This window comes from Eptatretus burgeri, chromosome 2, assembly GCF_056783735.1.
Source record: "Eptatretus burgeri isolate ZD-2024b chromosome 2, Ebu_testis_v1, whole genome shotgun sequence".
NCBI classification, from domain to species: domain Eukaryota; kingdom Metazoa; phylum Chordata; class Myxini; order Myxiniformes; family Myxinidae; genus Eptatretus; species Eptatretus burgeri.
Genome location: NC_140962.1, coordinates 148583206 through 148595257, shown reverse-complemented (window position 1 = coordinate 148595257; position 12052 = coordinate 148583206). Strand labels below are relative to the sequence as shown.

General features: G+C 40.0%; 1 protein-coding gene across 10 annotated transcripts in view; it reads right to left on the bottom strand.

Annotated features, from left to right (window-relative positions):
* The window catches only part of LOC147033505 (NACHT, LRR and PYD domains-containing protein 12-like), an 85471-nt gene that overhangs the window by 26495 nt on the left and 46924 nt on the right, over positions 1-12052 (bottom strand). For 8 of the 10 annotated variants that reach the window (XR_015051254.1, XM_085854976.1, XM_085854968.1 and 5 more), the window contains 5 exons: positions 8537-8617; positions 5693-5776; positions 4321-4401; positions 3912-3995; positions 665-745 (listed from right to left, as the gene is read on the bottom strand). Coding sequence is in view for 8 of the 10 variants with exons in the window: in XM_085854976.1 (XP_085711102.1) it covers positions 665-745; positions 3912-3995; positions 4321-4401; positions 5693-5776; positions 8537-8617 (411 nt within the window). In the remaining 2 variants the exon portion in view is untranslated. Of the gene's footprint in view, positions 1-432; positions 507-664; positions 746-3911; positions 3996-4320; positions 4402-4538; positions 5186-5692; positions 5777-8536; positions 8618-12052 lie in introns of those variants that run through there. The other 2 variants (XR_015051258.1, XM_085855039.1) reach the window with 2 other exon arrangements.

Below are 12052 nucleotides of genomic sequence, written 5' to 3'. Positions count from 1 at the left end.
ATAAAATTCTCAGAAGGAAAGTACTTTCTGTTGTGGACAGTGAATAGTGAATAATCGGTGTCAGATTTTGAGTAACAGGATTTACATCGAGTCGGCTAAAACGTTAAATATAAAATTCCACGTCAACAACAAAATTCTGCAACACCCCATTGTTTTGCAAGTGTGATCTGTGACACCGAGTTGGGTTATGATTGTTATTTATTCATCACTGTACACAAGTTGCATATTCCCTTCTCCCTTCTCATTTGTGACGACTCACTTGGTCTGTTCAGTTTTGCATATCCTGTCCACCCTTATCCCCGAACTCCTTATTAATAAACCCTTATCAAGGTAAGAAACATTTTCTATGCTTCTGTCTCTTGTCTGTGCCACAACCAAATTTGGTTCATTTTGGTAAAGTTGGAAGTTAAATTGAACACAGCAGTTACAAACCTTTCAGCAGTTTGTGGGATAAAACAAGCTGGTGCAGATGGCTTGTGTTAACAGAGGTTGTCTGACGTGACAATCTGAACACAGGAAGTGTTAGATTTGTTTCCATGAAATCTCTAACCCATTGTATTAATAATGGAGTTCATTTATAAACCCTGCAACAAGGAAATTCACAAATTCGAGTCCAGTAAAAAAAAAAGAACAACAAAAACCTCAATAACAGTCCAGGACTCACTCAAGTGCCTCCAAGTTGATGATTTTTTTCAGGTCCCTCAGGATAGGCCCAGACTTGGTGCTCAGGTTACATACCCTTAAGCTGTGAAAAGGCAAACATTCCAAGGAATGAAACAAAGATACATCAGAAGAAAGTTGAAGATAAACAAGTTATATTAAAAGGTTAATTGTTCCAGGTTAAGAAATAATTAAATAACCTCAAAATAAACAGGTTGAAGGTCACATGACCGATAATAGTACAAACTCCCTTTCCATGAGACATCGTCTCCTGGATCGAGGAAACAGAAGTTTGTACAAAAGAGGAATAAATAAATAAAACATCTCAACGTACACACTCCAGTTACATTAACAGGTGGAAAAGGGGGTTGTGGATGGTGTTTGAAGTGAATGAGGAGGTGAGAGGATGAGGGGTGATTGATGAGAGTTTGACCAAAATGGTGCTTTCCAAGCAGGTTCAGTTCCCTTGATTGAATCTATTTTGTCATTTGAAATCATGTTCGTCCAGTTTTATCATCAATTACCAATCTCCTCTCTTCGAAATGTATTTCAAATGAGGGGGGCGGGGGGGGGAGGAAACAACACTCCTTATGTAATAACTCAGCTCAGGGACGGGTGGGCATGGGGTAAAGGAAGAATAAGAAAAAGAGCAATAAGAGATGACAGACCCTTGCCAGGACTTGTTTTGTGTGATGTGTTGTATGGTGTTTGTGTAGTTTTGTGTGGCGTCTGTGCACTGGTGTGTTACGTAATAAATAAGACATAATTAGAACTGCCACTTTATAAATGCTGGTAGTGATGACTCTTTCAGCCATTTCAGAGAAAAAGATTTTTGAAGGTTTAAATTTTTTTATTTTAAACAACATGGCTGCCAAATCATGTGACTGATGACATCAACAACAAAAAATTCTGCACCATTTTATCCCACGATGACCCTCAAAAATGTTCATACTGATCATATTTAGTGTTCTACATCTGCAATTATGTCATAATGAAGGCACCTATGATGTCATAAAAAAAAATCACAATTATTCCCCATGAGGTGTACTTGCTATTTGCCAAGTTCCAATTTTTTCCTTGGTGCGGTTTTTTTTTCCATTTTTCCAACTTGATTGCCACATCACATGACCTATGACGTCATTGTTATCATTAAAACAATCTACATGAGAAGTCGCACCAATGGTGAAAATTTCGTCTCAAGCTGACAAGCGGTTGCGGAGAAAAACACGAAAGTTCTGTGCAGACAAACAAACAAACGGACCCAAGTGCAATACCCTCTCCTTCGGTGAGGGAAATAATAATCATCATCATCCAACTCGTAGGGGGGGTGGAGGAGGAAAGGTTGTGTACTTTGCCTGGGGGAGTACATTTCCCAATCGCGGAAATTGGTTCATGATAAAAAAAGAAACTCGTGTAAATATTATTGGCCAACCGGTGGAGTCCTATCAGAGAGCGAATGGGCGCTGCGGATAACAGAGGCCCTCGGGAGCTCCTCTTGTGACATGTTTTGAGCTTGAAGATTTCTTTATCTTTATTTCTTCGTTTATCTCGAGTCAATATTTAATGGTGACTTTTATTCCGCATCACCATGACCATTGAGTGAAGTGGATTTAATTTGCTTGGCTGAGCAACCACGACGAAAAGGAATGAGCACTCTCTTCCTTTTGCATTGGACGCCATCTTCAGGTGGCGGTTTCAGCACCAAGGATTCCATCCCTCTTCACCATTGGAGAGACGACGCTTGCTACCACATGGAATTCTAGCACTTGTGAGCTCCAAACTGACTAGCTACATTTTTGGCTGGCTCCAGCACACCTGTCTTTCGATAAAAGTGGTTTTCTCTTGGCGCTACTGTTGCACCATACATAATATTACGCTATCAACAACAACCATTTAGGTGTATACCTGGTGTTGACTTAATGGTTAGAGTGGTGGGCTTAGGATCCCAGGATCCTGAGTTCAAATCCTGCTTTGCTGTTGAATTAATACCAGGTGGGGTTGAATCTGCCTGTCATCCTTCTGAGGTCTGCCTGTCAAAATGAGTACCAGCTTGCTGGTATCCTGTGTTTGAGTGGTGACCTGTCCAGGATTGTGCCCAATAGCCCAGGAGACTGCTTAGGCAGCACCAACGCTCTGCACAGAGTATGGTCCCGATGGATTGATGGATGGACACACGTCGTCACAGCCCTCTCCCCATAATTTTGATTGGCAGGTGTGGCCTCGCCCACTCTCGTTTCCCTTCCTATGACTCGGCATAGAAATACAGTTTTGCTTACTTTTCATGGAATCCTTTCAAGTTGTGAAAAATTTGGGTAGTCATGGATCTTCGCACTATAAAATGCAGTAGATTTGCGTTTAAACCAGGTCCTGAGCTTAACCCAAATTTGAGTCCGGCTCTCTAAAAACAAGACTTAGAAAACAGCTTTTTGGGTCTGTCAATTATGTATTTTAACGATGTTGTCCAAAACTTTAATTATTGTTGTTGGAAGTGAAATCGTCCACAGACTGGTAGGTACTTTATAAGTTTGTATCTTGATTTTTCTTTTTTAGGATTTGTGTTGTTGAGGGTGTGACAAGCACGACAGTCAAAACACTCATGAGTCGAAGTTTCTTCTTTTTTCAACGAAGCTCAATTCCCCACAAACCCCCCAATTACAGCCCCCTTCTCTCTCTCTCTGCAGGTGCACCATCAGTACCACGTGGTACAATCCCACAGTTTGACACAATGGGTTCAACATTGGTGTTGAAATGGTGTTACGGATGGATAATTCGGGGTTTGAATCCAAATGGATCTAAAAACATTAGCTTGATGGTTTTCAAGCACCATGATGGATTCTTCTTATTCACAGCCACAGCTTCACTTTATGAAGATTTTTACCATGGCCGACAAACTTATCGATCACTGAATCTGAGTTTAGATTCTTCATTCCTTTTCACATTTACACCCTTCACTACAAAATAATGAAACAATTAATGCTCAGAATGATTTATATCAAGCCGTTTATCTTTCATATAAAGTGATTTGTCAATCGACGCTCCTCATTACCTCTTCAATCACCCCAAAAATCCCCTTACACAGGGCTGGCTGCCTTTCATGCCCATCTCTGATGGTTCAACCAAGCAAAGTACAAAGTTCAACCAAAGGTGTCTAAAGAAGGACAAGGGTCACCTGGAGAATGTCAAGTACACAATCAGGCATTATGACATCAATATATTTTGATTTTCCCAAAATAAATCCCCTTCACACTCACGAGAGAGTTCGTAACTTTGTTCGGGATTTCAGACCTTCCATCAACCCCTGCAATCCCTCATCACCGATGGGATTCAAACTCAAACTGATGGGAAAGGAAGGATAGAGAAAAACCATGAGGTTATCATTGTATTAACATGAAGAATTTTGGTAATACCTCCATCATTTCAATAGTTATGTTTATAAATGACATCAACACCACATTAATTTGGCATTATAACCAAGTCCCTCTCTATAAACAACGATATGATTGTATGGACACAGGAAGTTTTGGATTTACTTCCATTAAATTTCTTAACTATTTGAATAAATAATGAAGTTTAATTATAAACCCCGTGATGGGAATTCACAAATCCATGTCTCGTGAAAGAGAATAACAACAAAAATCTCAATAACAGTTCAAAACTCACTCGAGATCCTCCAAGTTGATGATGTTCTTCAGGTCCCCCAGGCCACGTCCAGACTTGGTGCTCAGGTTGCACATCACCAACCTTGGAGGCAAAAACAAACTCCAAAGAGTGAAACAAAGAATCATCATTAGAAAGTTGAAGATAAACAAGTTCTTTGTTCCAGGTTAAGAGATAATTAAATAACCTCAAAATGAACGGGGTGAAGGTCACATGATCCATAACAGTACAAACCACTTTTCCATGAGAAAACCGCCAAACCTAGATTGTGGAAACAGAAGTTTGCACAAAAGAGGAATAAATAAATAAAACATCTCAGCAAATAGGCGAAAGAGCGCGAATCACTCGCTTGGGGTGACGGAACGCGAACCACTCGCTCGGGGCGACATAGCGTGTGGTGCACTCATGACAGGGATATCATAAACAGTCTGAAATCTGTCTATTTTATCTTTCGGTTTTGGAAGCAATGTTCAAAGAGTAGCGTTGGGTTTGTGAGCGATGCAGACACCGTGGGGCTGGAGCAGATGACTGGAAACTTCAGATGCTGTTTTGATGTAGGGTACTGTGACTGTCTTTGTGGGCTTTGTTGTTATGTCCTTCCCTTGTCTTGTTTTTCGCTGGCATTTTGTGATTATCTGTCGGGGAAGATGATTGAATAGCAGCATTTGTCAGACTCTTTGGATTTTGCTGTGTCGATCTGCCCAACGACAACAATGGGACTGAGCTCGGTCCAGTAGTGTTTTTGCACAGCTCATCTTGTGACACAATGGGTGGTCATTGTTGTAGTCCAGTATGTTGTCCGTGTGTGGGGGCTTGCATAAAACTGTTTAGCCTATTTGGCCATCTGGTTTCCTGGAGAGAAAGACATCTAGGATGGGGGAGACGGTTTAGTTGCCGACAAACCGACAATGAAAGAGGTTAGTGCAGGTTTTCATGGTACCTGCAGCAAATCATCGGATAAGGTCAGCTTTTATATCCAATTTGGCTGCCACACCACTTCACTGATGACATTATCACAAAATATGCCACAAGGATAGTCAATCGTGTCTGCAAAGTATCACATCGACAGGTTAAGTGGTTTGAGAAAAAATTAAAAAATGTTTTTCTTTCATCCAATATGGCTACCAGACCATGTGCCTGATGATGGCTGCCAAGTTGTCAAACTTTAATCCCCATCATTAGTCAATGAGAAATTTAATGTTTTGTGGAAATCGGTTGGGAGGTTTGAGAGGAGAGGATTTAGATAAAAAGCACAAAGTTCAACCAGATGTGTATACTGGAGGTCCAGGGTCACCTGGGGAATGTCAGGTGTACGATCAGGGATTATGATGTAAATATGTTTCTATTTCCCTAAACAAATCCCCTTCCCACTCACCCGAGGATTCGCAACTTTGTTTGGGATTTCAGACCTTCCATCAACCCCTCCAGTCCCTCATCACCAATGGGATTCCGACTCAATCTGATGGAAAAGTTGCGAAAGAGAAAAATCCTGAGGTTATCATTTTATTAACATGAAGAACTTTGGTAATACTTTCATCATTTTCAAAAGTTATGTTTGCAAATCACATCAACAACAAATAATGAAGGCATTATAACCCAGTCCTCCAGAAACAACATTATTATTCATATATGAAAACAGGAAATGTGAATTTGTTAGCATGAAATCTCTAATTGTATTAACAAGAAAGACCGCACTATGGTCACAACCTGTGACAAAATCCGGTCAGGGCCAACTGGGAAACGCGCATTTAAAGCACTCAAAAGATGAGCCGCACGATTGGGAAAGTGAAACACACATTTAATGTGCTAGTAAAAGATTAACCCAACACCTGACATCCATGCCAACCTCCGCCACGGTTATATCAGAACGAGCCGATTCGTCACATCACATGGTCAGGGATTGTTTAACCCTAATATGGGGACATTTAAAAACTTTGTTAATGCTATTTTGTTTTTTAGCAATTTACGTAACATAATGCTCGATTAAGTAATATAACAATGCTTGAATACTGTTCGTTCTGACAGGCTTCATTAAACCTTACTATTATTTGACATGGCTAAGCGCATGTAAGTGGTTACCACTCTGTTTCAAAAATGTCAAAAAATGAAGTGTGTTCCATTGCCTTCTCACTACATTTTCCTGAAAGTGTAATTCTAACTGAGTTCAGAACAAAAAACCATTGAGCTTAAATATATATATATATATATATATATATATATATATATATATATATATATATATATATATACCGAAATATGATACTTTGAAGAGGGGGTACCTATTCTGATGGTTTTGCAAGTTTTCAATTAAATTACCTAATTTTTATTTTTTTTCTTTTTCGGCAAAATAAATGAAGGTCATAGTATGTAACTTATTCTAGCAACTAATCTAAGAATCAAAATACCAATTTCTGGGATTATTAAGAAATAATACATACCTATTTTTTTTATTACTGAAGCCTGGTGTTGGCTTCGTGGTTAGGGTGGCGGCTTGGGATCCCAGGGTCCTGAGTTCAAGCCCCGTTGGCTGCTGAATTAACACCAGGGGGTTGACTCAGCCTGTCATCCTTCCAAGGTCGGCAAAATGAGTACCAGTGTACTGGTCCTGGTGTATGCCCCGGTTAGAATAGGTGTACCATATCCCTGTGTGTCGTAAGAGGTGACCAGGGTTGGCGTCAGGAAGGGCATCCGGCCATAAAACATTGCCTCAAGAAAAAGCCCAACCCCTGCACAGCAGGGAAAAATGGCTGTTAAAACGGTCATTTAATTATTATTATTATTATTATTATTATTATTATTATTATTATTATTATTACTGCTCTATTCAGTGACTGTCAGATGCTGAAAAGCACTAAAAGAGAGAAGATTTATCAAACAAATTCTTGGACGTAATTTTTCAATTCAATCAATTCTGGGAGTAACAAAAAGCTCTCTAACTTCTCCAAAACTGTTTTAACTGCCTTATATATTAATAAAATATTTTAAATTTTTTTTAAGAAAATTAATTTTTTAATCAAATTCAAAAAAGTGTGACGTGCAGTCGGACAAAATGCAAAATTACTCTTAACCAAAGCCATGCATGTTTTCAATTTTTTTATACTATTATATCTATATCACTGTGCCCCATTTGTAAATAAATTTTAGTGAAAATAATCTGATGCACAGAAGAATAAAAACATTTTTTTTTAAAACGTGACTTGCAGTTGGACATTTGGGTTGGAAAGTTTGATCAAGCCGCTGTAATTAAGTATCCACCCGGATAATCTCAATTGTTTTTACATTGATTATTGGTAATAAGTTGAATAATGTAAGACACGTAAATATGAGTTATTGATAAACTCGTCATTTTGTTAGGGGATTTCATAGTCCCAGGCTCTAAAAGGGCAATAAAACAATAAAAAATAAAAATATGCCAGAATGTGCATATATCATGCGAATCCACCACTGACCGACACAAATGCTGATTTTCTCAGATGGTGGGTGACAACCTTTTGATTAGATGAGAAATTTCATATAGAATGTTTTATATGTTGTATTTTTGCATGGTCTAATATATGTCATATTTTAAGGTGAAACAAGAAAAAAGGCCAATACTGGGCATGTATATTCAATAAAAATCCTGTAGATTCAGTAATATACATCATAGACCCATGAACCTATATATTTTGAGGTCCTATGGAACACTGTCTGTGCAATGAACCAAATTTCATGACCAGTATTAGTCTTTGTGACTTTCAAAAATGCCACTCAAGTCAGGGTATGCCCTAAAATAGGGGTGGTAACCACTTACATGCGCTTAGCCACATATAATTCGATTTTTCGTGGTCCCTCATCGTGATTAATACCTTGACCCAAAACAAAGCCATTGGAAATCTGATGCAACAAACCCAGACAGTGTATAATTGGCAGAGACCTACAGACTGAATGTGTTAGGCCAATCAGAAAGCCAAGATGGTGGTCATGTCATTTTGTCTGGGTGCTGTGGTGAGCAGAGTCAAGCGACCAATGTGGGTATGGTCCAGCAGCTTTACAACCAATGGGTGCACATTTCAAAAATCGACCCCCAACAAAAACAACAATAATGCAGAGCTGTTGTAGACCTGCGACATGTCGCAGATGAAAATGGAGTTTATTTACAAACCTTGTGATGGAAATTCACAAATCCATGTCTCGTGAAAGAGAAGAAGAACAAAAACCTCAATAAGAACTCAGTACTCACTGAAGTTCCTCCAAATTGATGATGTTCTTCAGGTCCCTCAGAATTGGCCCAGACTTGGTGGTCAGGTTACACCCCCCTAACCTGTGAAGAGATTAAAAAGAAAAATCCAAGGAGTGAAACAAAGAACCGTCAGTAGAAAGTTGAATATAAATTAGAGATTTAGAAGGTTCCTTTGTTCCAGGTTATGAGATAATAATAAAAAAACCCATAATGAACAGGTTGAAGGTCACATGACCAATAATAGTACAAATTCTTTTCATGAGACATTACCCCCTGATATGTGGAAACAGACATAAATAAATAAAGCATCTCAATAAACAGGTTTGAGTTATATTAACGGGGGGGGGGTGGTCGGGGGGGGGTGGTCGGGGGAGGGGGGAGTAGTTCTGCTGGCATTGTTTGTATGAGGTTTGAAGCTTTATTGAAGAAGCCAGTAAGTTAGAAATCCGGATAAATACACTTTCATTTGCAAGTTCCAGATCGTTTGGATACTAGGGAGAGGGAGTTGAGGGGGAGTCGACGTTTGAAGAGGCTTGCTTGATCTCACGAGTTGAGAAAGAGAAAAAGGCTTACTTGACCATCCAAACTTATCATTGATTTCTTTGTTTGTTTCAAGACAGTGTTTTTCGAGGCACTGATTAGCTGATCAATGATGACAAGGAACCCCTCAGTATTAAATTTCTCATTCTTTCACCCAAAGTGTCTTCTGCATCCATTCTGCATCCCCCCCCCCCCCCGACAACAGTAACTTCTACAGCGTACATTATCTTATCGATCCCTATACCTATACTCTCGATCCCGATTGTCTACATTCAACACATTCACCCCAGCACAGTCAGTTTGTGAACCCGCTTAATGTCCCGACATGCCTTAGCAAAGTGTTCTCTTTTTGTAGATGTTACACTGAGCATCCTTTGCTGGATATCTGTTGTAATTGGCCGTGTGGTTTGCAGATCTTCATCTGGAGTATCTTTTCTCTTGAGCCAGTTAAAAATGGCTGATCTGAAATCCCTCTCACGGCAGGCACATAGGGTCTCTTGCTGCCCTGCAAATCCTGTGTTTGAGCAGGGTGTAAGGCGTGGATGATACTAGCAGTCCCTTGGCCGATTGTTTAAGCCTCCGCCATTACTGATGCAGTCTGGCTCGCTATGGTTCTAGCTTTCTGTAATATCAGTCCGTTTATAGCAGTAACCGTTCTCCAATGTGAGGCAAATTTGGTTTCTCGACTGGTTGCTCCCAGATCATTTCATCTGTCAGCTATCTAAACTTGCATCCGATGACCATCTCCCTCAATGAAGCAACGTTTATTTATTTATTTATTTTGAAGAGTCAAGGCTTGTATAAGAGCTAGAACACAGAAGGGATCAGGACGCAACATAACAAAAGCAACAGCAGAAATAGAAGGGGGAAATGTCAACAGCAGGGCCGAGGGAGGGAAAAAAATGGAGACAGTCAAAAAAAAGGGATGCGGATAATGATGAGGAGTAGTGGTGATTGCATGGGGTGGACAAGGTGGTTACAGAAGCAAAATATTTTGTGGATGGGAGTGGAGGAAGGGGTTTAACAGCTGTAAATAAAAGATCATGGTTTTGGATGATGTATGATTTGAGATGGTGGTGAACAGCTGGCTTGAAGACCTGGAGGAAAAAATAAGATTGAAGAGAATTGAACAGTTCCACAGGCAGAAAAAAAAAAAAGAGGAGCAAGTGAGTGGAGGTGAGCAGTGATGCTGGATATGGGGAGTGTCAAAAGAAGTGGGTTGCTGGTGGACCAAATTCACCTGCAGACACATGGGGGGACAATGTATGGAAAGGGCAGAGGGTACAACAACAGAAAGGAGGCAGAAGAAGACAGACCACCAACCTATCGGTAAGGGCAAAGTGATGCAAATCGGCTCGGCTCCATCATGGGAGGTTCCAATGGTCTTGAAGGCATTGGATTTCACCGAATCATGCTGAGTACAGTGTGAACAGGGGTGCCAGCCCAGAGGGGAGAGCTGTATTCCATCAAGCTGCAGATGAAGGCCAAGTAGGTGGATAGGAGCTCAGGTATACCAAGGAACAACTTTACATGACGAAGGATGCCCAGTCTGCGACTGGCTATGGAGGCCAACTTTGAAATGTGGTTTGCCCAAAAATGATCATGGCAGAGAGTGACACCGAAGCGTTTGAGTGACTGATCTTCGAGAGGGTTGTTAAAAAAGTACAGAAGCTTGCAAAATTATTCACCCTCTCTAAAGTTTTCACATTTTGATGCCATCTGAGCTAATTTCATGATGTTTTCAAATCAAACTTCATGTATATATAGGGTCTTCACAAACTTCTCCAAAGTGAGAAAGCTAAACAAAAATGCAGCTGAAATGTGAATAAGTTAGATAGCAGAGAAAATAAGATGATTCTCAGTTACATAAGTATTCAAACCCTTTGCCTAATTAACCCTAAATCACCTCAGCAACAAATTATTGGTTCACGAGCACCAGCCAGTGACCACTATATTCGTTATGTCTGTGTGTCTGTCTGTCTGTGTGTCTGTCTGTCCAGAGCATAGCTCCGTGGACTTTGATCCGATCTTGATGAAACTTGGTTATGTGTTCGATATCAATGTCTCGTTGTGTTTTCCTGGATGAGGGCGTGGCTACGCCCATTGTGAGTGGAGCCACGCCCAAAAAATAGCCATTTTTAGGGGGGAAGTCGGATTAAAAATCTATCTTCTCCTAGGGAATTGACTGAATGGAATGGGTTCTTCGGTATTTGAAGAGCAAAATGAATTATCTAAAACTTGTCATTGCCGATTTCTCATTTTCATCCCAAGGTCAAGGTCACAAGGTCAAAAACTTAGAAAATTGCGAGTTTGGCCATAAAAATCATACGACCGCCCAAACTTTGAGAGCTAGGATGACAATATTTTTTATGCATAATCTTGAGGTCATTACCCACCTAAAGTCTTGAAACCATTTTGCTCTATCTCGGACACCTTGCCCGTGGTGCCCCCTTCTATTTTGTTTTTACGCTGATTTCATCAAAGTATGGATAATCCGAGGAGTGCGAAATGCCATGTAGCCTATATGTCGTTATATTGTTCCTGGAATTTTCCAGAGTAAGTTTTGCACCAAAGATCATAATCCTTGACCTTTGACCTTTAAAGGCCACAAAGGTCAAATTTTCAAAGTTGTGGGAATCGAACCGGGTTTTCGACCTTCTTCGACAAACTAACTCCAATAAGCTATAGCACGTATCCTGTTTCCTTATTTTAATGTCCACAACATTGTTTTGTGACCTTTAAAGGTTATGCAAAGGTCAAATTTTGAAAGTTGTTGAACGAAACCGGGTTTTCGACATTTTGCAGCTCATAACCTGTCACCCGTACCACGTCCTGTTGATCATTTTTATAACTTGGTCAAAAATTATCACATTGTCTCATCCTTGACTTCTGAAACAATCTGCATTGCTAAATACCGCTCGTGAACCATCGTCGTCTTCAGACTTGTTTGTTTAAAAGTTAACAAAACAAGTGTAG